General features: G+C 45.9%; 2 protein-coding genes across 6 annotated transcripts; both read left to right on the top strand.

The window, feature by feature from the left end:
- Positions 1 to 2715: 2715 nt before the first annotated feature.
- LOC117857480 (transmembrane 9 superfamily member 1) lies at positions 2716 to 6998 on the top strand. Its single transcript, XM_034740155.2, has 12 exons — positions 2716 to 2894; positions 3442 to 3634; positions 3727 to 3831; positions 3979 to 3996; positions 4076 to 4164; positions 4245 to 4397; positions 4590 to 4724; positions 4833 to 4999; positions 5527 to 5621; positions 5710 to 6083; positions 6186 to 6459; positions 6541 to 6998. The coding sequence occupies exons 1-12, from the start codon at positions 2808 to 2810 to the stop codon at positions 6606 to 6608; spliced, it is 1758 nt and encodes a 585-aa protein (XP_034596046.1). The 5' UTR covers positions 2716 to 2807; the 3' UTR covers positions 6609 to 6998.
- A 149-nt stretch (positions 6999 to 7147) lies between these two features.
- LOC117857486 (pentatricopeptide repeat-containing protein At5g06540) lies at positions 7148 to 12229 on the top strand. Of its 5 annotated transcripts, none has more exons than XM_034740184.2 (3): positions 7148 to 9740; positions 9975 to 10909; positions 11795 to 12229. In XM_034740184.2, the coding sequence occupies exon 1, from the start codon at positions 7772 to 7774 to the stop codon at positions 9524 to 9526; it is 1755 nt and encodes a 584-aa protein (XP_034596075.1). In that variant the 5' UTR covers positions 7148 to 7771; the 3' UTR covers positions 9527 to 9740; positions 9975 to 10909; positions 11795 to 12229. The 5 variants fall into 5 exon arrangements, with proteins under 5 accessions (XP_034596075.1, XP_034596060.1, XP_034596099.1 ...); XM_034740169.2 differs by having other exon boundaries at positions 9978 to 10909; XM_034740208.2 differs by having other exon boundaries at positions 9978 to 10668.
- Positions 12230 to 14432: the final 2203 nt, after the last annotated feature.

A 14432-nucleotide genomic window follows, 5' to 3' on the forward strand; every position in this document is an offset into this window, starting at 1 on the left:
TAATTTTGGTTGCAGGCTGCATTCTAATTTATTTACACACCAGTTGATTGGTGCTTGCTTTTCTTATTTTTTGCTTGCCATTGTGGTGTTTACCACTCGAGGGAATGCCGATCGCGGAGCAGAGTGAATGTCTTTTGCACGAAAGAGGTACACCAAGAAGGAGATGGGCCTCGGCGTTCGGCAAAGGCCAGCTGAACTAGGGGCGTGTTTGGGACTACTCTGCTCCAGAAAAAATAGCTCCACTCCACTAACTCTACCTTTTTTTACTCCACTCCACCAACTCTAAGAAAATAGGGAGCTATGAACCTATTTGGCTAATGGCGTAAACTCCAGCTCTAGAAATTGTAAGAATTGGTGGAAATAGTCTTTCTTGCCCTTGGTTGGAGTTGGTGTTTGTTGCGCAAGCTACACTACCCATTTGCTACAGTTCTTCACCTAATTTTTTGCATGAAGATCGATGTACTGGAAAAATCTATAGAGTAACTCCGCTGTCTATGGGCAAACCAGCCAACCATAACTGAAAGTCCAGTTGAACTAACAAGCAGATTGAACCAAATAATTTGGCATCTATACATCTAAAGAAATATGTGTCATAAGTACCAATTGTACATCAAATACGTCATTCATGAAACCGAAGACAGATTAGAACAAGACTAATTTGACATGGTCCTTGCATGCTTGTCCAAAGTACCGCATCAATGCTAATTTGACACCTCACACACATGCCCAGACCAAAATTACCCGCAGAAATGCACATACCAAAAGCAATCAGAAACCTATCATGTCAAAAGCAAGCACCCTCATGGACTCATGGTCATACTCTTACCACAACAAACCTATCAGGTCCAGAAGGCGATGGTACGCTGTGCCAGCGGGCACAGGCAGCATCACAAACACCTCGCAGGCCAAAAATCATTTCAAGTGAGTGGATGAAATGAAGGAAGCGCGCACCCAATGACGGTACACGCCGGGCACATTGAAGGCCTCGACATCGAAGGAGTCGGGGCGCGGGCCTATGCGCATGAGGCACTGGTGCAGCATCTCGTCCTCCTTGTAGCCATCGTCGTCGTCCGAGCATTCACCGCCGCGGGAGTTGGGCGGCATGAGTTTGGATCAAAATCAATCCAGCCGGAGGAGTACTCACTGGTATGCCATGATGGGGGAGGGGGTTGAGCATGATCATCGACGTGCATGCTGCCGATTTTTTGGCACCGGAGGGAGGGGAGGAGGCGGCGGCGGCACAGAACAGTCGCGAGAGGGAAGGGAAGGGGGCGCGTTGATGAATAATCCGGGGGGGGAGGGGGAGGGGGCGTTGATCTATTGTTCTCTCGAACCGGTATGGGTAAGCAGTGGTATTAGTGGGTAATTCCACCAACTCTAAGAGAAGGCATGAAACCAGTACTTTCGAAGCATCCTTTGAGCAAAAAAACTTGGAGCTAGCTCCTAGATCCATCTTTTTTCTGAAGTTGGTATCAGTGGAGCTGGAGATGTTTGGCAAGATGCATTCAAATCGGAGCTGCAAAACTTATAGATGCTGCTCGGCCCATGTAGCCTCCGCTGTGCTTCAGTGGCGAATTCGTCCACCCTCGTTCTGCAGCCAGCCGTCGGCGACGAGCATGTCGCGAGGCCGACGGAATCTCCCCTCTCTCGCGGTAGCCGGCACGGCACCATCGCCGTCGCCGATCCCGAGACGAGAACGCAAGGATTGCTGGCAATCTGGCTCCACAAAACGCTGGTTGTTTATTGGCGATTTCCAATGCACGGCGCGTGCCGTGCAGGAGTAGAAAAAAGGAAAAGCGCGCGCGCTGACTGGTGCATGGATCCATTCGTTCCTGTGCATGTGACGGGGCACTTTTCGTGCTTTGAGCTCCATGAAGAGTCCACCTTCGCATCAGTATTCGCCGAGTCAGAAGGTTACTTTTTTTTTTCCTTCTTTTTGGGTGCGAGGAAGGAGCATTTTTAGGCTACACTCCATTTCCAAAAACCATGGGAGGCCTCCGTAATCCCGTAGAACAAATTCAGTAGGGGTCACCCTCCTGTTCCTTCAAAAAAAATCCCGTAGAACAAGCAGTGCGCGCGTGTGCCATTGACGTACGTGATCTGAGGTTACCATCGCTCCCCATCTTAAAAACAATTTTCAGTTTTGGCATTGGCTAAGTTCTCACGAGAAAAGATAGCATCTGATCTCTCGGAACTATCTCCAAATTATTTAACAAAATAGTTGAGGCATATGACTAACAAAAAGGGATAGTGAAAATTGTCGATCAAAAAGGAACGAAAGAAACAAATATAACTCTTATTTAGAAGTAGAGCTAGTGGCTTTTTTCAAAAGAAACAAATAGAGCTAGGAATTAGCCTAATCCCCAACTATAATTCTGATTTGAAAGAATGACCTATTAGTCCTGTTTGGGAGGAGTTATTTCGTATCTAGCTTCACTTGTTTTGTGCAAAACAAGGCTGTAGCGTGACATCGTTTTACAAGTTAAGGTTAAAATGAAATAGGAGGCGAGTAAAACCGACTTTAGCTTCATTATTAAAATCGTTTTGCTAAAAAGCTCTTACTACCGAAAATAAGTAAAAATAATTACGAGGAAAATCAGGCGCAGACAGACTGTGTAGCCTGCACGACTGCACAGCACAGCGTGTCGTATTCGTCGTATACTTCCCTCAAAAACCTCCGGCTTCCCTGCCATGCAGCAGTCCCCCCCCCCCCCCCCTCTTCCGTCGCATACCTCTCCAAACACAAGGGGCGAGAAGAACTGAGGCACGAGCACCGCCCCCGCGCCGGCCGGCCATTCCCTTCGCCAATGGCCTCCGCCGGCGGCGCCGCGCTCGCCGCCCTCGCGCTCCTCGTCCTCCTCCCCGTCGCCGCGGCCTCCGATTCCGACCACAAGGTAGGCACCCGGCCGACGCGTCCTCACACACCCCTCGCTCCGTCAGAAGCGAGCACGCTACATGCTCGTCAGACCCCTGGTGCCGTGGCTCCCTGCCGCGGCGGTCCGCTCGGTTCGCGCGCTAGGCTCCGCCCGCCGCTAGATCCGCGCTCGCTCGGGGTCAGATCTGCGTGGCGCCGGCCCGGGCGGGCGGGATCTCTGGGTGGTACACGCGCGGGGTCGAGCCGTCGTTTGGTTGCTAGATCTTACCTGTGCCAGTGGCGGATTGCGGGTAGGAGTGAAATGGGTGGGGTGAGAAACAGCAGTGTGGAGGCATTGTGCTGATTATGCATTCGAAACCTTCTATGTTCGACCCCTTGTACTGCATGTTTTAGGATTCAGCTCTCTGTTGTGATGTGTACTTATGTAGTGTAGTTGGTCTGCAATGCCTGGCTTCTAATTGTGTGATTTAGGTGATTTTTGTGCTCATCATGTATTGTGAATAGAAGGTTTTCCGTCGGGAAGTTGTTTCATTCTTCGACCTGAACACTGCTGTTGTTTCTTGCAGTACCAAGCGGATGAGCCTGTGACGCTCTGGGTGAACAAGGTTGGTCCGTACAACAACCCGCAGGAGACTTACAACTACTACAGCCTCCCGTTCTGTCACGCAACAGAAAACCATGTGCACAAGTGGGGAGGGCTTGGCGAGGTCCTTGGTGGCAATGAACTCATCGATAGCCAGATTGACATCAAGTTCAGAAGTGAGTGAGCTATGCATTGTTCTTTGTCCTGCTTCAGTACTTCATCATTCAATTGGGGAAGTAGTTGCACTGACTACCATGCTTTGACTCAGAGAATGTTGATAAGGCCACCATTTGTTCTCTTGATCTTGATCTTGACAAGGCCAAGCAATTATCAGATGCGATTGAAAACTTATATTGGTTCGAATTCTTCATCGGTAAGTTATATATTCTTCATTTAGATTAAATAATGTGCTTACTGACTGACTTTACTGATGATTAAATTTATATGCACTTCATCTATTGACTTAAAACTGATTTCCTTTTCTGGATATGCTGCCCTCTGCTATTGTGCTGCAATGAAGATGATTTGCCTCTGTGGGGTATGTATGTAATCCTCCTTTTTTTTATTTATATGCTCTGTCTAAGATCTTCCATAGGCTTATCTTTTGAAATCTTTAGGCTTTGTTGGAGAGGCAGACAGGAACAACGATAACAAATATTTTCTTTTCACCCACAAGAATATTGTCGTCAGATACAATGGCAATCAGGTTTGTCTATCACGAGCTTATACCGCTTTCCTTTTTGTAACTGTTATTTCTTACCATCCTTGCTACTTCCGTTCCTGCAGATTATCCATGTTAATCTTACTCAAGAAAGTCCAAAGCTTATTGACGCAAATAAGGCAATGGATATGACATATTCTGTCAAGTGGGAACCAGCAAACATAACATTTGCTCATCGCTTTGATGTGTACCTGGACTATCCTTTCTTTGAACACCAGGTAATTTGTATATGATTTTGCAATTAAAGCATATCTTTGTAGCTTGGCTCTTGGGAATTACAATACCAATTTTTCACTATAATCATTTTCCTTTAACTGTGCCCGGCATATTTGAATGGACATGCAGGGATGCAGCATGTATTCTTAATTTCTAGTTATTTCTCTGATCATGGATATTGCCTGTGATTGCAGATTCACTGGTTCTCAATTTTCAATTCTTTCATGATGGTTATCTTTCTCACTGGACTTGTGTCAATGATATTGATGCGGACTCTAAGAAATGATTATGCAAAATATGCTCGTGATGATGATGATATTGAAACTCTGGTAATTTTCTATACATAATGTGCATATACTGTTGTTCCAGTAATGTTTTAAGGAATTCAGTTATTTTACTTATTATATCTTTTGCTGATATACCTTATCACATATCAGGAAAGAGATGTCAATGAAGAATCTGGATGGAAGCTTGTACATGGTGATGTTTTCAGACCTCCTAGAAATCTAGTTCTTCTTTCATCTCTTGTTGGTATTGGCACACAGTTGGCAGCACTTATTCTTCTAGTAATTTTGCTGGCAATCATCGGAATGTTGTACATTGGGTACGCACTTAATTTACAATGTTGCTTCATAAAATTTCTTTTCTCTTTACAAGCAGCTTCTAGCAAAGCCAGCATTGTAGTGAACCTGCCAGAATTGGCCTTGTTTATTGATACTTTGCCATCCAAAGGTCATATATATTTGAGTTTATAAACATAAAATATACTACATTGCATATTCCTAGAAGTAGAACCTTTAAACAGTATAATTTTGTTGTCCTTGTGCCGCAGCCTTATCCCAGACGTGTAATGTTTGAAGACTTCTTATGAAATCCAGACTCATTTCCTTGTTTGGTTCCTTGTTCTTTAACTACTTAAAGTGGTCCGTTGAAAAACCTTGCACCCCATCATAATCCTAGTAACTATTGTTGTTTATGCATATTTAGAATTTTACATCTTATCTATCTACCACAAGCAACCGCGCTATTTTACTATAAAGCATGCTGATTTTACTTTGTTTTCTTGAAGGATAATTGTACTTTGTTATGCTACACAAAAGTGTCACTCACCATGTGTTCTTATTCTCCCAGGCGAGGAGCTATTGTCACAACATTCATTGTTTGTTATGCTCTTACTTCTTTCATCTCTGGATATGTCAGTGGCGCACTATACTCACGGCATGGAGGTATGGGCTTATTTATCATCTAAAATTGGATTGCATACCTATGTTCCTATGGGGTTCTCACTTGTTTTAAACCCTTTATGGTGAGCAGGGAAAAACTGGATCAAGGCAATGGCCATGACAGCATCGCTTTTCCCATTTATGTGCTTTGGAATTGGCCTAGTGCTTAACACCATTGCTATATTCTATGGATCATTAGCTGCCATACCATTTGGTACAATGGTGGTCGTATTCATCCTGTGGGCCTTCATCTCTTTCCCTCTTGCCCTTTTGGGAACCGTTGTTGGTAGAAACTGGAGTGGTGCCCCAAACAATCCGTGCAGAGTAAAGACTATTCCTCGCCCTATTCCTGAGAAGAAATGGTATCTCACACCATCTGTCATTGCCCTTATGGGAGGACTGCTTCCTTTCGGTAGTATCTTCATTGAAATGTACTTTGTCTTCACATCATTTTGGAACTATAAGGTATGGAAGACAACTCTGTTTTGTTGATCGTCATTGTTTCATTACTAAGGATGCTTGGGAGTTGATTTTGATGCCTCTTCCTTTTTGATCAACTGTTGACAGGTGTACTATGTTTATGGGTTCATGTTGCTGGTCTTTCTGATCCTCATAATTGTAACCATCTGTGTGACAATTGTTGGTACATATTTCTTGCTAAACGCTGAGAACTACCACTGGCAGTGGACTTCATTCTTCTCTGCTGCTTCCACTGCTGTGTATGTTTACCTATACTCCATATATTATTACCACATGAAGACCAAGATGTCAGGATTCTTCCAGACAAGCTTCTACTTCGGCTACACTCTAATGTTCTGCCTAGGTTTAGGAACACTGTGTGGTAAGCTCTGCTGCACTCATGATGCCTAGGTTTAGGAATACTCTGTGATTTCAATTAATATTGTTTGGTTCTTTCATCCAGGTGCCGTAGGATATCTTGGATCAACATTGTTTGTGAGGAGGATCTACAGGAATATAAAGTGTGACTAAATGAAGAAAATGACAACCCCAATTTGGATGAGTGGGGAGAAACTGCATACGAGAGCCTTGTTTCTTTGAGGTTTGAGGATCATTCATTCATCTATCCTGCAGCCGAGAAGCCAGGGCATTTTGTGGAATATATGATTTTTCGGGACAGCTGCAAGCCCTTCTCGTCCTTTTTTTACTTCACTTCGATCCTGCTTGGGGCGGTGATAAATTTTCATGTTGAATTAGTTATATAGCAGCATTGTAGTTGTTGAGTAGTAGCTCTAGTATATATCACAATTGTTATACTTGAACCCATTGAAATCTGTATTGATGGGTATAAACTGTATCATCCACATTACCAGATGTTTGATGACAAACACAATTCCAAAAGATCAGTCCTATTCTGTCTTAGGATTGAGCATTTTGAGAGGTAAAATCATGAGGGAAAAAAGAGGCTCGGTTGGTGTAACTGAAAGTAAAAATTGCAATAGTACTGTATATGACAGAAGTATGGATTGGAAATCGCTATCCAAATGAAATCTGACAGTAAGTCCATCTGGGGTGATTTATGAGATGCTACCATGCAAATTGCCCTAAATTGGTCGGCTCATTATAGTACCATTTTGCAAAGTCAAATGAGATATTTTTGGCAAAAAAGAAAAGTAGTGAAAGTCCAACGTATTAGCGCAAATGCTGAGAAATGAAATGAGCGTTACTTGGCAAAAACTCATTTGCAGTTAAACGAACCAAATTTAGTCAGTAAACTTGAAGTTTGATGTCAGCTTGACATCAGTAGATTTTTTTTTAATTGTAGTCCAGAAACATTCGAAATCAAACCCAATCCTTGAGATCTTATCAGGAAACGTGTAAATTGTACTGGAATTTTAGAGAAAACATTTAAATTTCTGTGTGAATCAGGATTTTAGAGAGAACATTTTGAATTTTCGCATGAATGTGGAATTTCAGAGAAAACATACTATTTTACACTTTTGCCACTATTTTCACTTTTGCCATGTCTAAATGTTCCTCGACAATTTTGGCACTATTTACACTTTATTATACGCATATTTGGATTTAGTTTTGCAGACAAGCAAAACATACTCAAATCCCTGTAGGCACCAGCGCGCGCCACAAAACATATCGTCTTCGCCGGGTCATTCGAAAAACCAAGCTGGAGGTCTGCCATGCCCGCCCATCGCCACCGCCTCCGCTTCCTCGCGGCACTCGTCGGGCTCCGACCCGCCGCCGCCGGTTTCTCCACGGCGCCCTCCCGCGGGTGCCCGCTACACGCCGCGCTCGCGCGCCGGGGGGCCCCAGTGGCCGCCGCGCTCACCCTCTACTCCCGCATCCGCGCCGCCGCCTCGCCGACCCCCTACACCTTCTCCCTCCTCCTCGCCTCCCTCGCTTCCTCCTCCTCGCCCCGCTCTCTCTCCCCTGACGCAGGCGTATCCGATCGCCACGCCGCCGCGGGGCTCGCGCACGCGCAGGCGCTCAAGTGGGGCGCGCTCGCGCACACCGTCGTCACCAACTGCCTCCTCAAGCTCTACTGCTCTCTTGGCCTCCTCCCCGCCGCGCGCAGAGTGTTCGACACGACCGGTGCCGCCGCTCTGGACACCGTCTCCTGGAACACGATGGTGTCGGGGTACGGCAAGAGTGGCGACCTGGAGGCCGCGCGTGAGGTGTTCGTCAGAATGCCCGAGAGGAGCCTGGTTTCATGGAGCGCGATGGTCGACGCGTGCGTGCGCGCGGAGGATTTCAGCGAGGCGCTGAGGGTGTTTGATCGGATGATGGAGGAGGGATTTAGGCCGGATGCTGTGGTGCTGGTCAGTGTGCTCAAGGCTTGTGCACATCTGGGTGCTGTTGAGAGGGGGCAATGGGTTCATAGGTATCTGGAAGCAGAGGGGTTTGGGAGGTCAGGGAATGTCATGCTTGAGACGGCGCTTGTGGATATGTATTGCAAGTGCGGGTGCATGGAGGAGGCGTGGCGGGTCTTTAATGGAGTTCGGAGCCACGATGTAGTGTTGTGGAATGCAATGATTGGCGGGCTCGCGATGCATGGCCATGGCAACCACGCAATTGAGTTGTTCAGAAGGATGCTTGAGAAGGGTTTTGTGCCGAATGAGTCAACGTTTGTTGTTGTTTTGTGCGCCTGCACCCACACAGGGCGTGTGGATGAAGGGAAGGAGATTTTCAGGTCCATGCGGGACCATGGGGTTGAGCCAAGGAGGGAGCACTATGGGTGCTTGGCTGATCTTCTTGGACGTGCAGGGCTCATGGAAGAAGCCGAGGTTGTGTTACTGGACATGCCAATGGAACCACATGCATCACAGTGGGGGGCTCTAATGTCATCATGCCTGATGCACAATAACATTGTTGTGGGCAAACGTGTAGGAACGAAACTTATTGAGCTAGAGCCTGATGATGGTGGACGTTATGTTGTTCTGTTCAATCTATATGCAGTCAATGGTTTATGGGAAGATGCAAAAGCTGTTCGGCAGATGATGGAGGAGAGGGGAGCCAAGAAGGAGACAGGCTTGAGCTTTATAGAGTGGAATGGTTTGGTCCATGAGTTCAGGTCGGGTGATACAAGACACCCCCAAACAAGGATGATCTATGCATTATTGGAAGACATGGAACAGAGGTTACAATTGATTGGCTATGTCAAGGATACCAGCCAAGTGCTTATGGACATGTATGATGAGGAAGATAAGGGCAGTAATTTATCCTACCACAGTGAGAGGCTTGCATTAGCATTTGGTATCCTAAACATTCCCCACGACACGCCTATTCGTATTGTCAAGAATCTTCGAGTGTGTCGTGACTGCCATGTGCATGCCAAACTTGTGTCCAAGCTCTACCAGCGTGAGATCATTGTGCGGGACCGCCATCGCTTCCACTTGTTCCGTGATGGGGGTTGTTCCTGCAATGACTATTGGTGAAAACGCACTGACTACTGGGTATGGCATGGTTATTGACATCAATCTGAAATCAGCAACTAAAAAGGATGATCATACGACATGTGGCTGTTACAACCAAGAGGGATTTTGAGGATAAGGTAAACCATGGTAAAATGCTATCAGATACCATAATTCATAAGGCATAACACAGTTACAATTACAACCAATGCAGATGTGGAGGATAAAAGAAACCTTGGTAAAACTTCTATATTCACACTACTTTCTCCAGTATCAAATATCATGAGATAGTATTTTGTCTATGTGAAATAGTCAACATTTCAAGGTTTTTTCTGTTTTTTTTTCTCTTCTACATTTTCTGAAGGTTGTCATCTTGTCGACTGAATTGTGAAATTCAGTGAAAAGAATAGTTCTTCCATATGTTTATTCTTCACTGCTACCTTATTCTTGTACTCACTAAATTTGAATATAGCAGGATCTGGAACTGCATATAGCACTGGGGCAATCTGCATTTCCTGATGACCAATATCTTTGGAAGACATCTTGATCATTTCCTGCAAGAGTTGCTAACTCGTCCAGTTTGAGTCCACTATCTTCGGCTAGTTTCAATTTATTAGTCAGAAGTCAAACTCAGGTACAAGCAGAGAACTGGCTGATCTTGGGGCTGGTATCTGATGTTCAGACATTGGTCACTGTGATCCCAGATTTCGTCTTCTGAACCTCGGCTAAAGTTGTCCATGAGATCTGCGTCCACCAGAATCAGATACTCGCCTGGAGTCATGAAAAGCTTGCTGGAGGATGAGTAACAGTCAATCCTGTGTCATGGCTGATGAATGATGATGTCGGTAACCTTGAGAGCTATTAACTGCTGTGAACTCGCAGATGGCGAGTGCGCAGCCTGCAGTGGGAAAATTCGGAGTTGAAGCCCGGTGATGGCGAAGGTGGGAAGCAGTTGTACGTGTCAAGATGGCAGCAAATTATTAATTCTGATGATTCAGTCAGTTGTGGATGTTTCGTGATCCTGTTGACGTCGTCGAGAAGGGAAGAAGTACGAAGCCGCTGGCGGGCCAAAGAAAAGCATCTTGTTCCACTGACCCTAAGGCTGAGAGATCGAGGCCCTTCCAGTTCCAGGAGCGTCTCTTCTCTCCCTCTGCTCTGCTCTGTAGGTTCGGTACAATCTCATCCCAACTCTCTCTCTCTCTCTCTCTCTCTCTCTCTCTCTCTCTCCGATGGACTACTCGAGTGGCGCGTCGGCGTCGGGGAGGACGCGGGCGCGGTGGTGCTACTGCCGCTGCTTCCGCCGGTGGTGCCGCTGCTTCTGCGGCTGCTACTGCTGCAACTGCTTCCCTGACGAGCCCCACGACGCCCCCCGCGCCGCCGCATACGCCTAGGGTCCTGGGCTCTCAGGTGCGATCCTACCGCCTCTTCTCGACTAAACTAAAACTTCATCCGTGTCAGCGCTCCCTCGATTCGGAATTCGGAGGCCACCGGCGGCCCGGCGCGATTAGCTGGCCCGTTACACTATTGATCGCGTGATTCGGGGCAGGGCGGATGCTTCGAACTGGCGTCTGGTGTTTGGATTGGATTGGATGTAGTCTGCTGGCTGCTGTGTTTGCCTTCTGAGGAAACGGTGATCGTCTCGCCGTGCTAGCTGTTGGGGGTGGAGCAGTTTGCACTGTTTCTTCAACTCTGCATCGGTTAGAGCTTCAGGGTTTAGCGCTTCATGTTTTGTCAACTACTTGGTAATCATTATAATTAGGAAGCCATCAATTCCAGGATGACTTTAGATTGTATGTTTCCTTCTGAACAATAGTAATTCATGCCCGGAAGCAGGCCATGCCTTAAAAATTTGTCATTCTTTTGTTGCTGCTTAAGCTAATATGCTTAATTATGTGCTGAACAGCTGAGGTATGCAGCTTTGATGTGTGTAGAGGGTGACAACAGATTCCAAGGGACTGTTTATGTTTGCTCAATTGATGGCAATTGATCACACTACACGAGTTGCTCTACTCTGTGCTTGTTTCTGACACTGCAAATTCACTCGATTGATGCCACATGCTAACTGATGTTGAATATTCTGATTGAGTTGATCTAGTATTAGTGAGGTATATGTAATAAATCTTGAATCATTTCTCTGCCGTTAGGTACCCCTGGGATGTTGGATTCTTATTTTTCATGTTTACAGTTCCAAACTGTTATTCATTGTCTTTCTTGGTTCTTCTGCTGTTGGTGCCATAGGAATGCACAAACAGATGGTTTTGTTTTGACCTTCGTTATGTTTCATTTGATCAGGGAGACAACGCATATAGGCATATGAGGATACTACTGTCGTCATGTAGGCAAATGGCTACCTTACTCTTGAAATAGATGTTGAAGAAGGAATGGCAGCTTCAGGAGCTCCTTTTCGGATGGTTGCTGGACGAAAAATGTATTAGTGTGTAACTTGTGATGAGGCTGTTTAAAGTACATTGCTCGTTATGTTACCTAGAAGTCCCAATGATGGGAATCAAAGTAGCACTTGTAATACTTGCTATCTGTGTTCCATGGTTTGCTAAACTAAAGTCGAATACTTGTAAAATCCAGCTGGTACTTACGAGTTCTGCACCCACTTCGGATGTACATAAAGAGATTTAATTTTTCCGTTTCTCCCGGGTGTATTGCACATTCTTGTAAGGCCATATTCCAGATCGCAATCTGTTACTAAAACAAGTGATGAATATCTGCACATACTAGTGCTCTCATATTTCAATTTTCTGCTAACTGGGAACGGCCTAGCGTTCCCAGTAATTCCTTGCTTCGAATGTCATTTGGGTGTTCATGAAAATATTGCTTGACTTGTGATTGCGGGTCCTCAAATTCATCATGTCATCATCATTCTATTGCATTGTTGGAAGGGAGAAGAAAATTCACGGCCATGCATCAACCCTGTGACACGCTCAAGCAGCATTAACGTTCCAAGCTGTTTATTGTGTACAAACAATGAAACAAATGCAGCATGTGTCGTGCTGGTGTTTTACTATTTCAGGAACTGCTCGTCTGAATTTCTGGGTGCCTTTCTAGATGCATTCGTCGTGTCGCTATCTGACTGAAACCCTGCATAAGTATTGATTCGTGCCATGTATCCCTATTTGTCACTTGGGACACATGCCTGAACTGTCAGTTGCAGCTGTGCTGTTGCGTATTGCATGCATCCTGTAATCGCCACTGAAAGGTTAGCGTCAGTAATCAATATGCATTGCCATTGTTGACTATCAGGTACCAAAATCTTGTCTGCATGCCCATAGGAAATTGGTTATTTTCCCTGCAAGCGAATTCCAGCTGCGACATCAGCAAACCAAATTGAGCAGCCTGAAAATGCCTGACCAACCTCTTCTTGCTCATCAACCGCCGCTCTGAGGTAACAGCTACTCAGTACTCACACTAAAACTTCATAAAACGCAGTTCGATTCGAACAAGGATTCCAATCCAGGAAGATTCTCGCGCTGCAAACAAGGTTTTGTCTTGAAACTGAATAAAAAGAGACGCCGTGTTGTTACTTGCTAGCTACCCCTCTCGATCCTCTTGAATTGGTCTGAGCAAGCTGGGCGCATGTATAGCAATGCATTTTTAAGCTCTCTGGTCCAACAACGACTAGTCTCCATCACTGATCGCCACGTCTGAACACTCGTGCCGATTGCTCACTGACTGGTGAGTGACCCCGTCGATCAATCATGCAATCTCATCACATGTTGATCTGGTCACAACAATTTTTTTCGTTTTGCAGGAGCTATCAGAAACTCCCCGTGCAGCATCTCTCTGTGCTTCACTTGTCATCGTCTCCATGGTTCAGGCTCATAAGCTGCCTCGATGCCCTGCCTGAATCGAATTGCGTGAGGTCCTTGAAGGCTGAAACTAACCAGACAACCCTGGATGGATGGCCATGCCCATGCCCACCTGTCCTTCACTGAACTGCAGCATCAGCTCCTCAGCCTCTGCATCCTTGCCTGAACCTGAACCAAGATAAGCATAACTGCATAAGCTCCAGTTCAGCTCTGGCCACGCCCTTACATAGTTACATTAGTCACATGGTCAACAGAGTAGGAGAGTTTCTTGCATTTTTGTCCACTTTGTGGTCACTGGTATAGTGTACCAGTACCACAGTGCCTTTACACTTTACACCTGCCAGGCAGCCAGGCCACTGGGCACTGGCCATCCCTTCCTCTCGTCTCTTGGGGGTCAACTTGGTACTGACCAGAGGGAAATCACATGCAGCAGTACTCAGCTCTGTCAGGCAGATGTGTCAGTCAGAATCAGGCCATGGGCCTTGTGATGGACGATGGATGGATGGGAGAGAAGAGATCTTCCATGGCAGCTTTGCCTCCTGTGATGATACTGCACTGCACTGTACTGCTGCTGCTCAGTTCCTACCCCGAGCAGAGTACTCTACTGCACTACCCCTGCAGTGGCGTCCTGGCTCCCGGGTCAACAACTGGATAAACCAGGCAAAAGCTTCCAGCAGTGGCAACCTTTCATCGCAGCCACTGAGCCACTGCTCACTGCTCACACGCTCTTTCACTTCTGATTCTGTCGTACTACAACATCTCCTTGTTCTAGTATGGAATTCGAATCAAACTGCCCCAAACATGGAGACATCTCCTTCTCAGTTCCTCTAGCTAGAGCGAAGTAGCCGTTGAAAAGCTCGCAGTGGCTTTGGTTTCCTCCGATTTCTAAGGTTCGTAGTTTTGATACGCACATAGATATCGTAAAGTCTAAATACATAACAAAATTTATAAATTTAGAAAAATCAAAACGACCTATAATTTGAAACGGCACATAGATATTTGACTTTGCATGTTTGTGCTTGCCTTCTAGATATTTGACTTTGCATGTTTGTGCTTGCCTTCTATCTGTAAAAGGAGGACAGTGAGGGGGACTACTGTACTAGATGAAA

The sequence above is a fragment of the Setaria viridis genome, chromosome 1 (genome assembly GCF_005286985.2).
Source record: "Setaria viridis chromosome 1, Setaria_viridis_v4.0, whole genome shotgun sequence".
In the NCBI taxonomy this organism is placed as follows: Eukaryota; Viridiplantae; Streptophyta; class Magnoliopsida; order Poales; family Poaceae; genus Setaria; species Setaria viridis.

Bases quoted from the DNA above. Each gene is read 5' to 3' on its own strand.
- LOC117857480 (XM_034740155.2), top strand. From the start codon at position 2,808: ATGGCCTCCGCCGGCGGCGCCGCGCTCGCCGCCCTCGCGCTCCTCGTC. The intron at 4,165-4,244 runs GTTTGTCTATCA...CCGTTCCTGCAG, and splicing joins TCAGATACAATGGCAATCAG to ATTATCCATGTTAATCTTAC. The intron at 4,398-4,589 runs GTAATTTGTATA...CTGTGATTGCAG, and splicing joins ATCCTTTCTTTGAACACCAG to ATTCACTGGTTCTCAATTTT.
- LOC117857486 (XM_034740184.2), top strand. From the start codon at position 7,772: ATGCCCGCCCATCGCCACCGCCTCCGCTTCCTCGCGGCACTCGTCGGG.